The sequence below is a fragment of the Urocampus carinirostris genome, chromosome 5 (assembly GCF_059441175.1).
Source record: "Urocampus carinirostris isolate Australia breed hairy pipefish chromosome 5, RoL_Ucar_1.0, whole genome shotgun sequence".
Taxonomy (NCBI): domain Eukaryota; kingdom Metazoa; phylum Chordata; class Actinopteri; order Syngnathiformes; family Syngnathidae; genus Urocampus; species Urocampus carinirostris.
The window spans coordinates 31,469,750-31,492,893 of record NC_142353.1 but is presented as its reverse complement, the minus strand read 5'-3'; the positions used below and the strand labels follow the sequence as shown (position 1 = coordinate 31,492,893).

The 23,144-nt window shown below is 37.9% G+C and overlaps 2 protein-coding genes and 1 long non-coding RNA gene across 3 annotated transcripts in view; 2 read left to right on the top strand and 1 right to left on the bottom strand.

The window, feature by feature from the left end:
• LOC148366045 (potassium channel subfamily T member 1-like) overlaps window positions 1–10,232 on the top strand; it is a 118,935-nt gene extending 108,703 nt beyond the window's left edge. Inside the window, exons 32-35 of the mRNA XM_088336461.1 lie at window positions 938–1,000; window positions 1,159–1,209; window positions 6,997–7,081; window positions 9,147–10,232. Coding sequence (XP_088192587.1) covers window positions 938–1,000; window positions 1,159–1,209; window positions 6,997–7,081; window positions 9,147–9,267 — 320 coding nt within the window. The 3' untranslated portion in view covers window positions 9,268–10,232. The remainder of the gene's footprint in view (window positions 1–937; window positions 1,001–1,158; window positions 1,210–6,996; window positions 7,082–9,146) is intronic.
• The window catches only part of LOC148366043 (uncharacterized), a 57,737-nt gene that overhangs the window by 24,031 nt on the left and 10,562 nt on the right, over window positions 1–23,144 (bottom strand). The gene's annotated exons all lie outside the window — the stretch shown is intronic.
• On the top strand, window positions 16,378–20,155 carry msmbl (microseminoprotein, beta-like). Its single transcript, XM_088336460.1, has 4 exons — window positions 16,378–16,499; window positions 16,590–16,674; window positions 19,810–19,915; window positions 19,987–20,155. Exons 1-4 carry the CDS (start codon window positions 16,497–16,499, stop codon window positions 20,114–20,116), a joined length of 324 nt encoding a protein of 107 aa, XP_088192586.1. The 5' UTR covers window positions 16,378–16,496; the 3' UTR covers window positions 20,117–20,155.

Genomic DNA, 23,144 nt, shown 5'->3' with positions numbered 1-23,144 from the left:
TCTCTATCTCTTTCTTTATCCCTCTCTCTCTTGTCTTTCTCTTTCTGTCTTTCCCTCATTGTCTCTCCTTCTCTTCTCCCCTTCTTTTTCTCTCCATATTCTCTCATTCTCTCACACTCTTTGATTCTCTCTCTGTCTCTCTATTTTCTTTCCTTCTCTCTCACTTTCATTATCTCTCTTTCTTTAACTTTCTCTCGCCACTTTTGCTCTTTCTCTCTCGCGCTCTCTCTCGACCTTTCTCTCTCTCCTCCGACCCTCCATCAGATTTTGTTTCTAAGAAATGGCCCTTGAGCTCTAATCAGTTGGACCACCCTATCCTAGAGGATTCGTTCCCTTGCTGTCAGTTAAGAAGTGGATTAGGGAGGGGGAAGAGTAAGTATTGGGATTGAGCCTAAATTTGAGAGTCTGTTTGTTTTATTCATAAAAATTAAGTATGTAGTAATGGGGTAATTCACATTAGATATGTAAAGAGAAATTATAATGGAATCCGGGAGTAAATTTGTGGGAAAAAAAATATATATACCACCCTCAAGTTCTCGAAAACCCTGCTACCTTTGAATGCATCACAGCTTGCTTTGCTTTTGCATCTGCTCACATTTTCATTCCTTGTCATGTCATGCTTCCAAAACAAAACAAAGATGAACACAAAAAAATAAGAGGACGACTCCCATTATTTTCTTCCGGCTGAATTTTGTGTACTGTGTCGATCACGCTGCTTCCAGGGAGAAGCCCAAACTCTCCAGACCTTCTGAGTGAGCATCGGCGAAAGATGAATCATTCGGAAGTTGCATACTGAAGCATGGCTTCTTCTCAATTTTTTTTCTGCATCCTCTCTCACGTTTTGGACAATTGCGAAGCCCAAATGCATTGGCCGCCTGCCTGATTTCTGTTTTATTTCCTCCTCCTTCTCTCTTTCTCTCTTCCTTTTGGCTTGTAGAGGATGTTTCTAATCTGACTGCGAGCGATGTGATGAATCGAGTAAATCTAGGATATTTGCAAGGTAAACATGCGTTTCCTGTCCAGCGTGTGAGTGGTGAGTTCATGGGCGAGTGGGCGAAAGGAGCTCCTTCCTTTCACCAGCATCCTACTTTTTCGCTAAATGTGTGAGAGTGACGTTAGCACAATGTGCTAATGCTAACCGCCAATGCCGTTGCTCAGAGTTGCAGGACATATCAGAGCAGCCGTATACGGACGGGAGCCGGCCGTCAGGTTAGCCGGCCCGTCTGCTCTCTCGTGTTGCATGTGTGAGAGTGGGCGTGTGTCTGATGACTGAGATGTGAGTTGTGAGAAGTCTTCAATTGGGATTTTTGACTGAGAGGCGTTCACATGCACTACTGAATCACTCATACAAGGCTGATTTTCTTGGGTTTTGTTCAGCCCAGAACAACAAAAACAACAGATACTAAGCTTGATTCATGCATGTGGGAGAAGCAGCATCACAAACTTACACTCTCTTTCTTATTTGCTGCTCTTCTGGAATTCTATTGACAAATGTACATGATCATATACTGTAGTTAATGATTGACTCTTATGTGAAATATATCAACTTAAACAAGTTTGTAGTATTTTCTGTTGTTTTATTTACTTGATCTATCTCAACACAATCTTATTCGGCAAACGTCCTCGTTTCGTCACACAAATATGGGTCAAAGCAAATAAATCGCAAAGAAAGGCAGCCTGCCAGGTCCTTTTCCTAAGGCCTTGTTCAATCTAGAACAATATAGTCATCAAACACTAAGCTTGATTTACACATGTTAAAACATGGTCTCACATACAATGAGAAATGAACAAACACACTTATAACATTTTCTTACAATACAAGACACACATTTTCAATGAAACACTACAAGAATTCTCTCATGAAAATCACTTACACAATTGAATCACGCTCCCAAACTAACAAAATGTTTTTAATCCAACAGTGCAACTACTGAAACACACTTCCTTTCACAAAAAAACTGACACACTTTTAAAATCCAGAGAATGATACAAATTTCTCACTGAAACACTCCAAAAATGCTCTCATAGCCAACTGGAAAAAGAATTGCTCTCATGGAAATTTAAACTCTCACCAATAATATGCTTTCAATCCAAGATTGTTACTACTGAATTACTGTGACACACGTTTTCTCTCGTACAATCTGTCACAATGAATGAAGTTTTTGCTGATGCGCTTATAAGATCCTCTCACATACACAATATTGAATTTTACAATGGAACACCATAAACATGCTCTCATACACAAACATTGTTATTTCATATTTTTCAATACACTACAAACATTTTTCAATGGAAGACTATAAAAATGCTCTCATAGACAACTGGAAAAAAAATTGCTCTCATGGGAATTCAAACACTCACTAATAATATGCTTTCAATACTAGACTGCAACCACTGAATTACTGTGACACCCGTTTTCTCTCGTACAATCTCTCACAATGAATGAGGTTTTTGCTGATACGCTTATAAGATCCTCTCCCATACACAATACTGAATTTTACAATGGAACACCATAAACATGCTCTCATACACAAACATTGTTGTTTCATATTTTTCAATACACTACAAACATTTTTTAATGGAAGACTATAACAATGCTCTCTAACCAACTGGAAAAAGAATTGCTCTCATGGAAATTTAAACACTCACCAATAATATGCTTTCAATCCAAGATTGTTACTACTGAATTACTATGACACACGTTTTCTCTCGGACAATCTCTCACAATGAATGAGGTTTTTGCTGATACGCTTGTAAGATCCTCTCACATACACAATACTGAATTTTACAATGGAACACTACAAACATGCTCTCATACACAAAAATTGTTACTTCATATTATTCAATACACTACAAACATTTTTCAATGGAAGACGATAAAAATGGCCTCATACTAACTGAACAAATGTGCTCTCATACGACTGGGCATTTTTTCCACCCTCTCACACACTACCAGACGCATCATACGGAAATGTAATAATAAAATAAATGAGATACTGAACAAGGTGTTTTTAGTAGTGTGTGTGAAAGCATTTCAGTCACACGCTTGATTGCCAATCCCGAACGATGTTCCTGTCTGCTTTTCATAGTTATCTCGGCAGCCACTCTCTCGCTCTCCTGTCACTCTCTGTTTCTTTCTCTTACCTTTTCTGCATCGTGCTGAGTGAGGTGGCGTCGCAAAATGATAAAAAAAAAATCGAAGCTGGAGTCCCGCAGGGTTGTCCGTTTGGCTTAGCGATTGGAGCAGAGCGCATGATCGAATGTGGGTGGAACCGTCACAAAAACGATTAAAATCGCCCCTCAAATGTTTGAGAGTTTTTTAAAGAATGGTTTTATAATCATTATTATAATCATTGTTACATGCATTGTTGCTTTCATTTTGAAAATAAATCTTCAAGAATCATTTTTGGTGAGGATATTAGTGTTTTTCACCCTCTTAGAAATGCAATAGTCTATTAAGTGTCCAATCGTTACAATTAAGAAAAAGCCTTTGCCCCTTCCAACATGGCCGCCACATTGACATTGTTTTTGCCTGCTCTGTAATTATGACTTTCTGCATCAAAATATGCTAAACTGTAATCCCTCGCTACTTACAGTAGCTTCTTACTTCGCAGCCTCAGTGCATCGCAAGTTGAAAAAAAATGCAATCCATTATCCCTTATTGCATATTTCTGCAAGTGGTGGTCGGAAGAGGGCCTTTTTTTGTGGGACCTGTCACTTTTTTTTACCGTTCTGGCCACCAAAAGGGAGATGCACTCGTACGCCCGTAATCCATTATCCCCTGGTCCCATAGTTCATCAAGTGAGCACCAGCAGAGACAATTTTGTGCGGTTCTAACCTGCCTAAAATGATATGCAGGGTTGTGGCCGCAATCCACTATCCCCAATTAAATATTCTTGAAGTCAGAGGACGCCAAGGTACTTTTTTTTTGGCTTCAGGTCGCTGAAGCGCGCCATTGTGGAGGGCCTAAATAGAAAAGCACTGTTTTGCACATGATGCATTATCCCCTGTCAACCAGTGATGAGAGAGCAAATTTGTGCCATGGCGGCTCTATTTGTTTTTTTATTCTGTCTCCCTAAAATGAACCAGCACCCGTACAGCCACAATCCGCTATCCCCAGTTCAATATAACTGAGAGCAGGGGCCAGCAGAACACTTTTTCTTTCCGTTCGGCCCATTGAAGCTTGCAGTTGTGGATCGCTGACGATAAGCTACACTGTTTTGGCCGCGATCCATTATCTCGAGTAAACTATTGCTGGGAGCAGGGGCTGGGAGAGCAGAATTGTGTTGTGTGTGACCGCCCTTCTCTACATTCTTTCCGCCTAAATTTAACAGAACTCATGCAGCCAAGATCCATTATCCTCAATCGACTATGAGGCCAGGAACCACAAAAGCTTGGGGTTTTTTTGTGTTTTTTTTCCAGTTAGGGCCATTGAAGCTGCGCTGTTTTGTTGTGATCAGTTATCGTCAGTAGACTATTGCTGTGAGTGGGCGCCAGAAGATCGCTTGGTTATAGTTATTATTATATGTTACACGGGGTTCTGGTCATGCGGTGCAGTTCTTTTTTATTGTATCTTTACCGAAAATGATCAGCACCCACTCAGCCGCGATCTATTATCCTCGAGTGGGGGCTGGTAGAGTGCACGTTGTAAATGGGGAGCAGGCTACTTTGCAGTTTTTTGCACAAACGAGTACTATGTATTCTTTTGATGATCTTTTGATGACAATGTTGGTTATTTTTTGTTTTTCTTTCGTAGTACGAGATGGCGCGTTCCACCCTTACATCTTTCATACGTTCTGCTCCCCTCGCTTGTGTTTTGGTTGGGTCTTGATGGATGCTGGAGCATGTAATCAACAAGTGTGTGTGTGTGTTTGTGTGTGCGTGTGTGTGCGTCGGCATGGCAACCTTGCCTCAGCAACCGGAGATGTGGAATGTCATGACGACCAGGATAAGGATGCTGATGTGCATGATTGAAGCTGGGCATGCTCATAAAGACCCCCCTTTGCCCTCCAAAAAATTATCAGTCGACCCAAAAGACCTCCCCCCCCTTTTACACTTGTTAAACAACCACAAACTGGTGCATTGTTATGGAGACTCATGTCAACAACTTTCCAAAAAAACACACTGATAGAAAATGACAACATAATTAAATTACTCCAAAATAATGAATTTTATTTAATAACAGTAGGTTTTCCTAAACAAGTAATTCAAGTAATCGCCACTGAGCAACTCGCGGCCCGTGGGCTAACTGCAGCTTGCTGGATGCTAGTTTGAGGGCCCCGCCTTAATATTAAAGTTAAAAGGGGACAGTGTGTATTAATAAGAGCCTCCTAGTGGTGAAAAAAATTGATTTGACAAAAAAATGAGCAAATTTCATGGACTATGACATAAACGTGCATATTTTATAAATGCTATGTTAAGAAAATGTGTGTTCATTTGACACATATTTTTCAGGCATCTTGCTGCTAAGGGTACCCCCAAAAACGGTCTTTTTTCCCCTTTGGCTTTTTTTTCTCATTTTTCTCAGCTTTATTCTGATTTCTTTTTTTTCCCTTTCTTATTTTATTTTTTTATTTCGTTTTTCACTTTGACTTTCCTTTTTTCCTTTGCATTTTGTTTTCAACTTTTTTCTCTTTTTCTTTTTTGTTATTTTTCCTGTTTTCTTTTCATTTTTTCCTATTCTTTTCCTTTTTTTGCTTAAGGGTGGGCAAAAGAAATAAGATATGAAAAGAAAAAAACTGTTGTTTGGTCACTTTGGGTCTCCATAGTTTGTAATCTTCCTTGCGTTTCTTTGCACCAGACAGATACATCTGGTGGCCAAATATTACACACTGTCCCTTCAATTTAACTTATGGAAACTCATACAAATTAGAAAGTCATAAAAGTAGCACACACACACACTCATTTAAGTGCAAATGATTTAAATGGTTGATCTAATGATTAAAAAGTATTTTTCTGCTTTTCGAGGCTCAACGAGAGGGAGCTGACATTATTGCTGGGCATCCTGCTGCTACGGGTATTTGAAAAGCCAAAAATCTCTTGAAGGGCTGCCCTGAATTTTTTTGGGGGGGAAACTGCGTTTTTGTCACTAGTTTTTATTCTTCTTAGTGCTTTGTAACACTCGTTTTTGTTGTCACAACACAATACAGCGGCATCTAGTGGTTAGATTATAAAAAGTGGAGCAGGCCAACCTGGGGGGGGCACAAGCCTCCATCAAAGGGGATACAGATGTTTGACTTCAGGGAACTCTTTTTTTTTTTTTCTTTCTTTAACTTTTCAGGAATATACCGCAATTGTACCTCCACTACACTAAGGGGCAGTGGCGTTTTCAGCTGAGTGTTTTGTTTACATTTAGCCTTAATGCAGAGCATTAAGCACAGAGTATCAGCATTGAGTATGAAATGTAGCAGACTGTCAAGAAACCCCATTAGAAAAAAATAACACGGCTGCAGAGATGGGCTAAGAGAGACGGGGTGTGCTTGATATGTGAGACATGTTGGCAGCGGACAGCAAGAAACCAAATCAATTAAACCGGCCCTTAAAGACATTATAACCCACAATGATAAAACGCTTGAGTGTTTCTAGCAAAAATGAGCCAAAAGACGTAGATTTGGCATGGACGGAGGTGACCATCAATATCGAGCAATAATTGAGAGGCAGCGCTTTAATGTAAGTGGAGCCCATGTAAATTTATATTAATATTATTATTTTTATTGTTATATGAAATCTTGATGTTTTCCTTGATTTGATGTAGCATTTTTTAAGAAAGGTATTTGAAAAGAGCGTAAACTGTTTTCTTGTCGTCCCAACCTCACCCAGACCCTATGCTCTGGGCGGCCCCCGAGTAAGAGACCCCTGCCGTGGAGTGATGTTTGTGCTTCCTGTCGTCATGTGATTGGTCGCAAGCGAGTCGTGCAGGGAGAGGGCGTGGCCAAGTGCGCCCCGCCCTCCCGGGACCAATGAACCACCCTAAAACAATTTATTTTATTCCTGCAGACGAAATGAACGACCACCAGAATACACTGTCCTATGTGCTCATCAACCCGCCTCCGGACACCATGCTGGAGCTTAACGATATCGTGTAAGCTTTTCCATTAATAAGAAATAAAATGATAAATGCCTTCATCAGGGTTCGTAAGGGTGATTTAAATCCTAGAAAATGGTTGAATTTTAATATTGTGTTTTCAAGTTTTGAAAAGATTTTGAATTTTGTGAGAAGTGCTTGTAAATGCTTGAAATTGTTGCCATGTTTCCCGGGCAGTCCGATTTGAGGCAATGAAGAATAATAAATTCCGCTTAAAAGTTACCCCGAAACGCCTGTGTTAGTAGCTGCGCTTTGCCATTGCATTTCTTCTTCCATCGTGACTAACGGCATCTGGCATTAGTTTGTATGACGTTGTTATGCGAAGCGTCATTGCCGCCTTAGAGTACATATGAAGAGACCAAAATGCAGGAGATGTACTGGTAAAATTGGCTTTGAAAGTGCTTAAAAAGTGCTTGAATTTGGCCATTCAAAAGGTGCATAAAACCTGCTTTATTATAATCCCTGCTTTTCAAACATTTCGCCTCTCAAAAACATAAGTGCAACCACTAATTATTGACTATTAAGATAATCATTCCCTTCACAAAATTTTAATTTGAACTATTCTCATAACAGTAGTAAGGTAAGAACAGATTGATCACCAATTAATTACAGAATAAATGTATCTCTAACTTTTAGTAACATTTAAAATACTTTAATCGTTAATCGTTTTTATCCAATGGCAATCTGAATTTATTTCATCTAATCTCGTGTTTTCGATCAGAGTGATTCATTTGGACTATTTTCGCAAAATTAATAATGCAACAACCAATTAATCAGCAATTAATTGCTAAGTATTATTAAACATTAGCACCATATTAGTTAATTTAATAAAGTTTGTTTTTTTACAATACAATTCCAGTAGTAATGCGACATCAGATTGATCTTCAAATAATCTCAAAATAATCCATCAATTTAAATACTCTATATATTAAATTAAATTTTTGACATTTTTTTTAACTAATATTGTGTTTTGGACCATAATACAGAGATTAAAAGAAAATAATTTGTGTTTTAATTATGATTTCATCGATTAATCACCTAATTAATCGACAAATGATTAATCCAAAAATTAACTGCCTTTAAAACAATACCAAATGATTCATGTGGACTCTTTTCAGAACATTTATAATGCAACAACCAATTAATCAACAATTAATTGCAAATTATCGATGAACATTAGCAAAATTTTGATTTTTGAATTAATAGTTTGTTTATTTACATAGGTAGATATAAACGGAAATATTTGTATTTATTTTTAACTCATCAATAAATCAACAAAACTACAAATTATTTAACAAATTAATGGGCAATTTTTGTATAGCCATCAATAATTATTAATTTGGACTTTCCAGATCAGTAGAAATGTGACAACTGATTAATCAACAATTAATTGTGTATCAAATTAATCTCCAACTTTGTCTTTTTTTTCAGAACGATTAACTTGGATTGTTATGATTCTGGTCTGGCGATTTGCTTTATTTGGTGAAATTCTGATAAATCTTGACCCATTTTTTTGAAACGATTAATTAATCTATTGATCATTTGATTATCAATTAATGTTTTTACAGTAGTGGATTCTTTGAGCTAAGATCTTATTTTAGAGTGAAAGACAGATTAAGAAGGAAACCTATTGTATTTATTTATTTTCAATTCATCGATTAATGCAGATAATTAATTACCAAATTAATTGATAAATACCAAGTAACCATCACAAATGATTTCTTTTGACTCCTTTTTTAATTATTAACTAATCATGTTACAAATTAATCTCCAGCTATTTAAGTTGATTAATAATTCATTGATTGTTATGGTTCCACCCTAAAATTTGTTGGGTTTTTTAAAATTCTGACACATTTTTTCACCTGTTTTATTTTACAATTTATTCATCTGTTGATTGATCCACTGACGAATTAACTATAAATTAATTCAATCAATGATTCATGTTTTTTACATTGGCAATTTGAATTGAAATTATGTTTCGGATCAGAATACAGTGATTCAAAATACAAAACAAAATACTTGCTCAATTGATCAAAAAATTGACCTGATTTTTGTCTTCCAGGTATATTATCCGTTCCGACCCGCTGGCCCACATGCCCGAAGAGTCCCAAGTGGGCCAGATTCGGGCCCCTCGGAACCCGATGCACTTTGTCTCCGAAACCAGAGACGAGACTCACCTATGAGACCCCAAAGGCCCATAAAATCCTCCTTTACTTACACAGTTCACAAGAAAAAAAATATTCTGGGCTCTTGGTTGCAAAAAAAAAATGAAACTTAGGATGTTGTAATACATTAGTGTCAAACTCATGGCCCATGGGCGAAATGTGGCCCGACACATCATTTGGTGTGGCCCGTGAGACGATGCTGAGAGAAGCACAAGAGAAAAAGAGCTACAGTTTTAAATATGTCCAGTGGATGTCGCCAAAGCCAGGTGCCATTCACAAAGCAATTGTAACTATTTAAATCCCTTTTCTTTCTGTCTCTCTTTCTCTGTCTCTCTTTCTCTTTGTCTCTTTCATTCTCTCTCCTTTCTGTTTTTCTTTCGCCTTTTCTTTCTCCCTCACATTATCTCTTCCTTCTTCCACTGCTTCCTCCTGTTCTCTTTCTTGTTATCTTTCTTTCTCCCTTCCCGACACTTTCTCTCCCCTTTCTCTTTCATTTTCTTTCTATTTCTCTCCTCTCTCTTTCTTTCTATCTCTGTTTCTCTTTATGTATTTCTGTCTCCGTCTTTATTTCTCTCACCTCTTCCCTTTCTTTTCTTGTCTCTCTTTATCCTTCTCTTCCCTATCGCTTTTTTTCTTTTTGAATTCTATCTATGTTTTTCTGTCTTTCCCCCTTTTTCTCTCTCTTTCTCATTCTCTTTTTATCCCTATTCTATTCTTACTCTTTCTCCTTTCTCTTGTGTTCTTTTATTTCTCCCTTTCATTATCTTTCTTTCTCTTGTTCTTTCCCTCTTCTTTCTTTTTCTTGCCTCCTTTCTTATTTCTCTATATTTTTATTACCCTCTCTCTCTTTCACTTTATTTTTCTCTTTTTATTTATTTCTCTCACTCCCTTTCTCTTTTTCTTTCTCTCCATCTTTCGTGATTTTTCTTATTGTTTTTCTTTATTTCATTTTTGTGTCTCTTTTTCTCTCTCTCTTTCATTTTCCCACACTCTCTTTCTCTATCTCCCTTTCTCTCTCTTTCCTCTTTGATCTACTCGTCCTATTTTCTCCCATGCAGCCCCCTGAACTAAATAAGTTAGACACCCCTTTTCTTATTACATTGATTGGCCAGTGATACCGATACCATGAACTAATTCTCACATACACAAAAAAACAAACTTGATACATGATCTCTAAATGGATGTGATGAGTGCACACGCACACTTTGTGTCCTTGTGCCTTGCAAATATTGTCCTAAATCACAATCATTCGTTACTTTTTCCTTTTCTTTTTTAAACGAATGTTTTGCTTTCATTTTCTATCGGAGCACAGACCTCCTTCCCTTTAGGGGGCGCCATTAAATGTCATTGACTTTATCAGACGAGTGACTGAGCGTCAAGTTGCCTAGGCAACGAGCAAGCACTGGAAATGTTTACGGAACTCCCTCAGCGCCTCCTGCTGGCGATCAGAATGCACACAACTGAGAGGAAAGACTTCAGTTTTTTCGTGACTTTTTTTGCTGTGACGATGAAAAGGAAACAGTATTAATCGATTTTAATGTTTTAAGTGAATTTAAACGATCTGCTGTTTGTGCCATTATTTATTTGTAAATACTTTTTGGGATACCCGGTTTCATTTCGAGTCTTTTTATCCGAACCCTGTTTATTTTTTAGTAACTTTATTGAGAAACGACATTTATTATTGTTTGTCCTTAGTCTGACTGCTTTCTGTGTGAAAATATCCCATTGGCAGATTATTATGCTTATTCTTATTATTTTAACTAGCGATTGGTCTAAAATACATATAAAATACATAATGATTAATATAACGTAATCTTACACAAGAAAAATAGTATTTTTAAATTATTTTTTTAGCATGTATTATTTATTATTTAATTACAGTTTCATTTCCTGACAAAATAAAACACTTTAAAATGAATTATTATTGCTATATTTTTAATGTTTTCCCCAGAAATGAATGAAAAATATTAATAGTCAAAAGTAAGGACTTCTTCCTATTACTATATTATGTTTTTTTTGATGTACCGGTAATACTGATACTTTGAATTTGAATTTATGTTTCCCTTATGCTAGGAAACTTGACCAGTAAATTAAATTTCCTTATTTTACAAATACGTTTTACTTGTAAATAATTAAATAATTAATTTTCTGGTTGGGTTGGTTCCATTTCCTGTGTGTCTTGGGCAAGTACAACCCGGTGGCGCCCATCCTTCTCCTGGCCAATATATGTTTCCATCCGGTCTCAAACCGAGGACCTTTCTTGTATTAGGCGAATGTGCTAACCACTGCATTAAAATTAGCTAGATTCCCTGATGTTGCAGAAGTATTTTTATAAACAAAATATCATTATAACAAATAATAAATTAATAAATAAATGTATATAACTTTAATTTGAAATATATATTTATAATTTATAATTATATATAAAAAAACTATTCTGCCAATGACGTTTATTTTTCTTTTTGTGTGTTATGTTTCTATTGATGATTACCACAAGCCCCAACCTCCACTCTAGCATTTATCGTGCAAGGAATTTGCATAAAATGAACTACTTTTGCACTAATGGATCATTTACGGCATGACCCTTTAATCTTTCCATTTGTCCATCATTTAGGAACATTCCCTTTTATTTACTGGCAAGATGTGAACAGCAAATCTGCTAAAGCAGGGGTCACCAACGCGGAGCCTGTGAGCACCAGGAGGCCCCATGAAAACCCTTGAGTAGCTCTTGGACTGGTTCTAAAAATGTCTCACCTGTGATGGGTTATTGTAATTATCGGACTGGCATGATGTGTTGGTGGTTGACCGAGGCTATTTTAACCTTACCTCTAACAATTACAACATGGTTATAACTGTCACGTACCAGGAACAGGGACAGGACCCAGTAGCGTTTGTTTTCTCAGTTTTTATTAATAAAGAGGGACAGCAGGGCTTGCTTCCATGATCCGATGGCTGACGGACAACAGGAGCGGGCGATGCGGAAGTGGCACTTCCGTGTTTAGCGAGGAGGATCGAAGACAGGCGGGAATTACAAGTCGTTGGAGGAGACTGGAAAGCAAAGGCGGTGTCGAGTTCGGAAACGAGGTCGGCAATGGGAGGCAGGCAGGCAACGGGGCAAAACAGGTCAGGTAACAGGCAGGCAGAACGGGGTGAAGTCAGGTCCGGAAACAGGTTGGCAACGAAGATCAGGCAGAGAAAAAGAGAAAAGCAGGGCAGGAACAGTGTCAGACGAAAAGGCTTACTGAGCTGGTGGCAACAGTTCGCATATCGATCTGACTGCTTCCTCTTGGAAGCCAGGGGTTTAAAAAGAGAGCATCAGCTAATAAGCTGTCCAGGCTGTTGGCGCCAATTAAACAGTCGCAGGTGCCCTCAATCGGTAATAATGACATATAATAAATAGTGGCTTTGAAGGAGAGCAGGCAACACCTTCACTGAGCTGTAGGGACACATCACAGAAACATGAAAATTAGAAAAAGTTCGAGAGAAGCAAGGAAAGACAAATTCAAATTGTAAAAACAAACAAAACAGGCATTCAGGATGAAGCAGGGAGTAAGAAAAAGAGATCATGAATGGATGGACAAAATACTGCTCCAAATTCTACAACCACCCCACACAAGGAGACCCTAAGGTCCTTAAGAGCCCAGGGGAAAGTGATGAAAAGGCAGCAATTAACTCGCTGAAGAATAGAAAGTCTCCAAGACTTATACGAAATGGTGGTGAACAAACTATAGACATCTTGATAAAGATTTGCGGGAAGATCTGGCAAACAGGACAGAGGCAATCCGCTTGGACAAAAATCGTTAGTAATTGTGTTACCAAAGAAAGTAATCCTCCAACTGTGATCCAACTATATAGAACCATCAGTCTTATCAGCAATGCAAGTAAAGTTACAATAAAAGTCCCAGTGTAAAAACTGAAACCTTGGTGTAGAACTTCTCAGTCGAAAATTAGGCAGGTTTCAGGGAGAGAAGGAGCACCACCGAACAGATTTTTAATCTGTGTACCCTATGTGAGAAGTTTTATCAACACCAGATCTCGATCACATCTTTGTGAATTTCTAGAAGGCATTTGACAGTATGGCAAGGCGCCTTGTAGGCCACCATGCGGAAGTACAACATGGGCCCAATGCCAAAAGTGCCGTACTGATCAATGCCAAGAAGACACTCAAATTTACCAAACACACATTCCCCTTCGCTCTTTCTATCTGACACAGAACATTAAGCTCACTGCACAACAAGGGATGAGTTGCTGTCCCAAGCAACTCTTCATCAGCAGACAGACCCGACAACATACACTGTTGTACCTTAAGACATTTAACCTATTACGCTCATTTACTCTCAAACCCCATGCCTCTGAGCCAATCATCACAGTTGGTACCGCCACACTTTCAACTAACTAGCATGTTTTATTTCTGTTTTTTTTTTTTTTTCAATATACAAGCTTGCCAAGAACATAGTGTATATCAGAGTCGCCATTTGATACATGGGTTTTCTTACGTGATGGGGATCATGCATGTTGTTTACGTGTCCGCCGAATCATGTTGCGTGTGTGTGACCACGATGCATTTTGTAACATTTTTCTTAAGACGGGAAGGTTGACTTTGAAGGTTGTGAACAAATAAAAGCTGCATGCAGCCGCCTCCAGATTTTATTTTTGGCTATGTTTTTACTCTGACTGGAAAAAGGCCACCTAGATAGAAAAAAAATACAGAAATCCATGATTTATGTAAATGTGCATTTTTTAAAATATTCATAAGTCAAGATATTGTAAAATCTACGCAATTTTTTTTTTATTTTAGGTCACTTTGAGTCTCTGTAGTTTGTATTCTTCCTTGCGCTTTGTAGCACTCATTTTTGGTTGCAGCACACAATATAGAAACATCTAGTGGTCAAATGTTACACAGTATCCCCATAAAGATGTTTCTCTCATTTTAAATCATTATTTTTTTTTTAACAGTAAATTATATTAATACAATAACAAAAACTTTTTCTTTCATATTTAACTAGTAATAATTATTACGTAAAAATTGGTACAAAATATTAAAATTTACATTTAATATATCTACACACACAATGTCATAATTTGCCCATTGCCCTCACCGGTGCCCGGACGTTTGGCTCCAGCTGCTGCTCGTTTCCTGATTGGTTCCCCTCCTGTTCAAACTCAGTCCTCTCATTCACTTCTTGTCAGTCAGTCAGCAAACCTCCGCACATGCAAGGCAGGCACTTTTTGACTGTGGCTTCGGTCTGTCGCAACCTATCCAGTATCCTACTCTTCTGCCCCTGGCTTCCCGATCGTCTCCGGCTTCCTGACTTGATTCCTTCCTCCGACCACGCTCCGATCTCCCAGTCCCGGCTGCCCGACTTGTTTTCGCTCTCTGACCACACACCGATCTCCCGTCCCGGCTGCCCGACTTGTTTTCGCCCTCTCACCATGCTCCCATCGCCCGTCCCGGCTGCCTGACTTCTTTCTGCCCACCGACCACGCTCCGATCTTGCGGGGTTCCCGCTTCTCCTACCCAGCGATCACCGGATCGCTGGAGTTTTTTTTCACGTGCCTGACTCCTCCGCTTCCGCTATAAAGCTTGGTGTGAAACATTACGCGCTGTCTATTCTGGTTCTAACACACAAGAAATATGAAAATTAGTTTTTTGTTACCTAAAGCATAATAATATAATTTGTAAAAAATATGTGTACAATTATATTAATATTCCCTTATTTTATTGTAAATATATTTCTATTTCACTGTTAATTTTAAGACTTTTGGGGGGGAATATATCAAATTATTTTTCTCCTACAAAACAAAATCCTGAAATCTAAAATAAAAATCATATTCACACACACATGAAATACTGAAATGTAATCTTTTTCAATGTGAAAAAAATATTTAAATAAAAATGTATAGAAAATATCTCATCTCATTAGCTACACCGCTTATCCTCAGTAGAGTCGCGGGGGTGCTGGAGCCCATCCCAGCAACCATCGGGCAGTGGGCAGGGGACACCCTGAACTGGTTGCCAGCCAATCGCAGGGCACACGGGGACAGACAACTCACTCGCTCATTCACACCTAGGGACAATTTGGACCAGCCAATTCACCTGAAATGCATGTTTTTGGAATGTGGGAGGAAACCGGAGTGCCCGGAGGAAACCCACGCAAACACGGGGAGAACATACACACTCCGCACAGGAAGTCTGAGCTGGATTTGAACCCACGCAGGAGGTTCCCAAGACATGAACTGTGCCGCACGTGCGCTAACCACTGCGCCGCCGTGCTGCCCGTATAGAAAATATATTCAAGATTAAATAATTGTATTACTTTTTTTAAATATTTCATTGTCGATTTTGAGACTTATTTTTCCCCCAAAACTAATTGTTTTTCTACTTTGAGAAAAATAATTCATAAAAATGTAAAAAAAAATAGTTGGAGTCAAATGCACAAACATATTAAACATATAATAAATCAAATATTCAAATGTGGGTTATTTTTTTGCCTCAAAAGACTTCCAATAAAAAATTAAAAAACAATGGTGGTATATATCAATTGTGGATGCTTTTATTTAACTATTGACTTGTAATAAATTGTTTTTTATACATATACACACACACACACACACGAATATTATATATATATATATATATATATATATATATATATATACTGTATATAGTATGAAATGGTTACATTTGATTATAAAACAATTTTTTTTAAAAATCTAACACATACCGTATCATTTAAATTGTATTTTCTTTTTATCCGAAATAAGTCTTCAATTTTAAAATATGTCTTCCACTGTTTCCTTCTCTATCCATTCATATTAGCCACAGGACTATAGGCGAATTTTGCCAAGTGATATCATTCAGGCTTCCCTATTCAGTCTTTTTTCAAATGCACACGTGTTAGCTGCATTCTAAACTACAACCTCTAGTGGTGAATTATTACACTCTGTCACTTTAAGCTTATCAAAGTAAAAATATAGACAGCTACTTAGAGTATTAATTTAAGTAAAAATGGATAGTCAACTGATGACCTTTCGGTTGTGAGCTACAACATTGCGTAACTAAAATGTTAATGTTGAACCAAGTAAGCTTTGTTGACAGGTGCATTGCAAAATAATCTGTGCTGAAAGAACCTTGAAAGTCCAAACATTGAACGTTTTATTGACACAGAGTGGTAGTGACCCCTCATTCAGGCTAATATAACCCTTCAGCTCACCTTCACTTGTGATTCACAAATCCTCTTGCTACAATGGTAAGCATCATTTTGTTAATTTTTTAGGTGATCAAACTAACTCCAAGCGACGATTATAACAAAAGAAATGATTGATTTTATGCATTTTAGAATACTTCCCTTTGTGTGGCTTTGTTGCTCTCCGCCGTGGTGGCACTGACGGATGGATTTTGCAGGACAATACAAATGGAACTAGGTAATTGTCACTCTTTGCTTTTTAATAGTTTTAGTAAAACTTCAAAGATACTACATGAATCCATTCTGAGGTGGCGATTGTGAAGTGAAACTCCCGAATCGTGGGGGAAAGAAAGGCACGGCAGTGGTTCTCGACCGGTCTGTCTTGAGGACGAACCATTCCACGCTAAAGTGCGACCCAAATCAAGAAAAGAAAATCCACTTCTCAAATGAAATGATTGTTTAGTTTGAAGCAGTTATAGTATACAGACGCCGCCTTACTTCCGGACAATCGTTCGAAAGTTGAATTTGTTACTTCAGTGCTATATTTTGTATGGGTAAGGTTTTTATAAGTATGTTTGAGGCTCGTGTAAGTAACCAGTTTTGTTTTGTACTAAAAAAGAACATTTTATAAAACAATATGTTCTATAAAGATAAATGAAGTTGAGTTTAACTTACTTTTTGGAAGGTGAGCTTCAACATTCAGGCCAATTCCTCCTACCATTTTCTCAACCGCATCAAGCTTTCTAATTCCACTTTCGATTCAAAAAGAAACGGCTCGCCTTTTCTTTACACTTTACACCAACCATGTTGAATGGATGCACGAGATATTGAACAATAAAATGTCAAAGCGCGCTGGAGATACAGTATAGGATGTTTACGCATGAACTAGGAGGTAGAAGCCGGATTTCTTCTTCAAGGTGGATGCTGGGTGACCTCTCACAGCGCCGCACGCCGGTACCGGTGGAAAGAAGCACTACAGTAATGTCCTGTACTCGGAAAAAGGTGCACACAAAACAAAATCTAACTCACAGCAATATCGGGATATTTTTCGAGATCCCGAAAAAAATGATCGTATGTACTGTTTTTCGTAAGTCGAATGGTCGTAAGTAGGGGAGCGTCTGTAATATATTGACATCTAAAAAAACAAAAACAAATTGAACAGAAAAAACAAAAAGACTTCTAAATACCGTATACACTCGCATATAAGCCTACATCGCATATAAGTGGCCCACTAAAATATAAATAGCCACATACTAAAATCAAAACAATAATTGTGTACCTAAACATCAACGATTATTTAATTATGTCGTTAAAATAGATTAATATACTGGTACAAAGCTGAAAATCTAATATTTTCAAACCATTTACTGTACCTTTTAGCATCACTTCAATGGCAGACACTCGTAATCCATTTTCGTATTTCGCAATCGTTTCCGTCTTTGACTCGATTGTTGATACTGTTTTTCACTTTTCATTCCCCTTCTCACTAACCTTCTTGGGGCCCAGTATTATGGGCAGAAAAAAGGAAATAAAACCAACAAAATCACAATACTATAAGATGTGGTCCCTCACTAACACATTTGGGATGTTGCCGATTGACTGAACTGGAGGTGATCAAGCAGGGCATTATTGTCATCATCTGTTAAGGAGTGTGACCCTAGTTTTATTTATTTTTAGCATTTGCACTGCTATTCTTTAATACTAAATAAAATTAAAACTTAACAGTATATTTTAAAAAAAAAAGTGAAATTTTATTTACATTTAGTGTGACGTGACAAGCTGCTTGAGAAGGGTAGCGAGTGGATGCAGAATTTTTTTTTTAAAAGAAGTTGATTTTAAAGGATTGTCATGCTGTTAAAAGACTATATTGCTCATTATTTTTTAATAATTATCCCATTTTTCGATTGGTTTTGGTCATATTCCTAAGCAAGGGTAACAATGTGTGTGCCTTCTTCGTATCCATTGATTATCTTAATCTCCATTGTTATCATTCACCTCTTGGCATCACTGCAAGTCTTGGGGCCAAAAGCTAAACAAATTACACTTGGTTTAGATACCAATGCTAAAAAAACACGTAGAAAAGTACTATTAAAATCACTACAGTAGTCTTAACAGTCACTTACTGTTATTGGTGGGGTATGTCGTCGGAGGTGCTCTTAAAAAGTTGAAATGGGAATATTTTCTCCATTAAACATGTGTTAACAATGCCCAACTGGGTTCAAATAGCCTTTATAATTCCACTGCGCCTATTTGCTTTTATCTTTCATTTAGCACTGCTGTTCTGGGACTCATAACACATTAGGAAGCAGAAAAGGGGGTGGGTCAGAAAGTTATTTCATGCTCATGCAGGTTTTTTGTTAATGTTGCCTGAAAATGGTGAAAGTAAGAGAAGGCCTTTTCCAGATAAAGTCCAAACGCCAACCCAAACCTACAGAAAGATTACAAAAAAGTTTTGAACGCATTTAAAATATGCACATACCGTATTTTTCGGACTATAAGTGGCAGGTTTTTATTTCATACTTTGGCCCGGAGTGCGACTTCCATCCATATATCTTCCATGGTTATCATGTTTTTGCTTCTCCCTTTAGCATCACTGCAAGTCTTGGGACCCATAGCTGAACAAATTTTATTTTGTTAAAGGAGATTCTGAACTGAACAAAGAGAAAGAAATGGAGCTTGTGGGAGGGAATTGAACCAATCGATGCCGTGACGCATAAAAATAGCAGACCAGCTTCATGTATGACATCAACCAATAGCAGACAGCCATCTTAGAGGCGTATCAGGCATGCAACTTGGACAGTCATACGTACAAACTCCAAAATGTTTGAATTTTGTATGTTTTACTAGCATATTCTTCGGCGAGGGTAAAAATGCATGGGGCTTCTGGCAAAAATAGCTAAGAAAAATAATTTGTTACATGAGATTTTGAACTAGAGGGAGAGAAAAAGGCATTGTGGGAGCAATTCAAGCCAATAGCAATTCGGCAGGTTCATGGCCCAAACCATGGAAGACCAGTATCTTGTTTGTTGCAACCAGTAGCAGATAGGCATTTCAGATGTATGATGCACACAACTTCTACCGCAACGTTTGAATATTTTGGGGTGATATTCCTTAACAAAGGTAAAGATTTGTGAGCTTTCCTTATATTTATTGATGACTGCAAGATTCGTCTCCACGGTTATCATGCTTTTGCTTCCCCCTTTAGCATCACTGCAAGTCTTGGAACCCAAAGCTAAACAAACACTGGGGAGATACCATAACGGAATGCTGAAAATACATTGTTTTTCACATTTTTAAGTGAAAAATATCCTAGGGATGCAATTACCCGGGGGTCTACTGTAATTTTTTTTTCACGCACGGTTCTATTTTTAAGGTGCAAGCCGTTGTCAGGACCCTACTGACAATTCTTGGCACGAGGTAGGAGAGTCCTGGCGGGACAGCGAATGCATGGACTGCACCTGCAGCGGTTGTTGCTCTTCGTAAGTCGGAAGAGTCGCACTTTTTGACACATTTGCAAAAATGAGAAGCCTCTCATATTGTTTATTTGCAGGTTTAGCATTCCAAGAAACTTCCCTGAAGACTGTGTGTCAGTGTTTGACAAAGCAGCGTGTAAATATAGAGTGCACAAGAGGGATGACCCGTCTATCGAGTGTCCAGTTTTTGGTGCTGTTGGAAAGTGATGAGTCAATGATATCAATAAAACAACAATGGTGCTTAAAGAGACAGTGTGTGTTTTTTTAACATCCTGTTGGTTGTAAAAGAAATAATTTGAAAAAAAAAACCTATTGATTTAAATCCATCCATCCATCGATTATCTGCACCACTTATCCTCAGTAGGGTTGCGGGGGTGCCGGCGCCTATCGAAGCTATGTTCGGGCTGTAGGCATTTTGTACCAGCTGAAGGCTCTTGATTTTGGACTTACGGAGTTCACAAGAGGAATGACCCCTTTATTGATTGTCCAGTTTTTGTTTCAGGAGAATATTAACAGAGCACAAAGAGAATAATGCCCTGTAAAGCATGCTTTTTGTGTTAAATTTGAAAAAAACATGCACATAAAAAAATGTGATAAACTCCATGTATTAAATTCAATTGTAAGAATTAATTAATCACTCTAAAGCTTCTTGAGTTTTTGCTGATTCAACAAAAACACAAAACTACTTCTGTTCAAAACACTGCAAAAAACAAAAAAACAAAACAAAAAAACGCTTGTCCAAGTATTTGAATTTTCCCCTCATTGAAAGGAACAATTTACCTATTTTACTAAATTCTACTTGCTTATGCTATTTCAAAATCAGCCACACTGCCATCTAGTGACCACGGAGTTCTGAACCTCATTTATTTGTGGCATTGAACGACACCCAACCACATCTATAAATCAACTAAACGAACTCTGCAAAGAAACTCTTGCCGTGGTCTTTGAACTTTAAAAGTACTACTCGGCCTATACTAATTTACTACATCTTATTTTTGATTACCTTTTCTTGCATTATTTTAAAATTGAGCCAGATTGCCACCTCCTAGGCATGAAGTTCTGAACATCACTTCTTTGTGGGATTTAACAAATCTCAACTAATTTACAAACATGAATAAAACGAATGAAACGCATGAATAAAGCAAAATGAATGTACACGTTTCAATATAAATATGCACATTCCTCATACAATAAATGTATTAAAAAAAAGTGTTATAAAAACAGGTGCCGATTCAGAACATTCAAATTTGGGTTTTTTTCTCTATTAAGATCATTCCAAACCAGGGATATAGCCTGGGAGGAGGCTTGGTTGGTTACCCACATGAGATTGAACCTCCTGTGTGGAGTTTGCATGTTCTCCCTGTGCTAGCGTGGGTTTTCTCTGGGCACTCAGGTTTCCTCCCGCTTTCCAAAAATATGCATGTTAGGTTAATTGGCCGGTCCAAATAGTCCCTAGGTGTGAATGAGGGAGCAAATTGTCTGTCCCTGTGTGCCCCGCGACTGGCTGGCAACCAGTTCAGGGTGTCCCCTGCCCACTGCCTGAAGATAGCTGGGATGGGCTCTCGCACCCCCATGACCTGACTGAGGATAAGCGGTGATATCTGTGAATAAAATTAAAATGAATCTTCTAAAAAAAATATTCAGGTTTGTTTAGTTTACACCTGAAAATGAAAATTTGTTTATGCATGTGTATCAAAATATTTTTTTAAACGTTATTTTTTTGTTGTCGTTATTTTTAACATGAAAAAAACATATTTTTGTGTAGCAAAAATGCTTACCTAAAAGCTTTACATCAAATCTTTCAATTCAACCACCTTTGTGAAGTTTGACACAAATTATATAGTCGTCTTTATTGCTTCCATGAAGTTGGGAATAAAATAGTTCTGAATAGAAATTTGTCGATTTTCGGCTTCCGTGGCGCCCTTTGAGAAAGGACAAAATTGTACGACACTGTACATATCTATTTGTTTCAAGTATCAAAACAAAAAATGTAATCGATTCTACAAGTAAAAGTATTGTAAAAGTGTTTTTTATTTTTTTTGCTCCCTTTATTATGATCGCAATTCCCCTTCTTAAGTGGTATTAAACCTTACAAAGACAACACTGCACCTATTCAGTCACAGTAAGCCGGTAAAATAAAAACAAAGATCATTTGAGAAAGCTAGTTCTTTTTTTTAATCAAATAAATTTAAGAAACAAGTATTTGGGTCTCTTTATTACCGGTACTTATTTCCCCACTTACTGTCAATTGTGTGTTTTTTACGACATTTAGCAGTGTTTATATTTTCCTGTAGTCTTTAGCCAATCAGAATGCAGAATACAGTGCACATGCAAATCTTTGGAATAGTAAGACCACAGGTGTCAAACAGGCGGCCCGCGGGCCAGATCAGGCCCTCTAAGGGATTGAATCCGGCCCGCGAGACAACACTCTGAGAAGCCCAAGAGAAAAACAAGTTGCTGGTTGAAATATGTCAACCTGATGTTGCCAAAGCCAGGTATCTCTCACAAAGACACTGTACTTGTATTTATTTCTCTCTCGCTTTCTTTTCCACCTCTTTTCTCCCACTCTGTCTCTCTCTCTTTCTTTCTTTTCCACCTCCTCTCACCCTTTGTTGCTCTTTGTCTCTTTTTCTCTCTCTGTGTCTTTTAACCTCTTTTGCTCTAACTTCCTTTTTTCCTTTTCTCTCTTTACTCTCTCTCTCTTCATACCCTTCGCGCTTTCTTTTCTCTCCTTCTGTTTTTTTATTTCTCTTTGAATTTCTTTCTTCCGCTCCCTTTCTTTTCCCCCCTCTCTCATGACTTTTTATCTTTTGTTTCTCACACTCTCTCCCTCTCTCTCTTTTTCTTTTTTTGTCCCGCCCTCTCTCCTTTTCCCTCCCTCTTTCTCTTATTTCTTTACATCTTACCAGCTCAGTAGCCTAGATGGTAGTGTGCCCGCTTTGAGACTGGGAGGTCGCTGGTTCGCGCCTCGGCCGAGACATACCTAATTGGTATAATGGCGGCGCCCTCTGTTGGCTGCGGCTGCATCGACTCGCTACAACGGGTCAGGTGTATCGACATTTCGTTCTGTGTACATTGTTACAAAGAATGACAATACAAAGGAAATTATTATTATTATTATTATTATTTGTCTTTCTCTTTAATCTACTAGTCCGGCCCCCGACAGAATTTTTGTTCAATCGTGTGGCCCCCCAGTTAAAATTAGTTTGATACCCCTAAGTTAGACAGTGAAAAG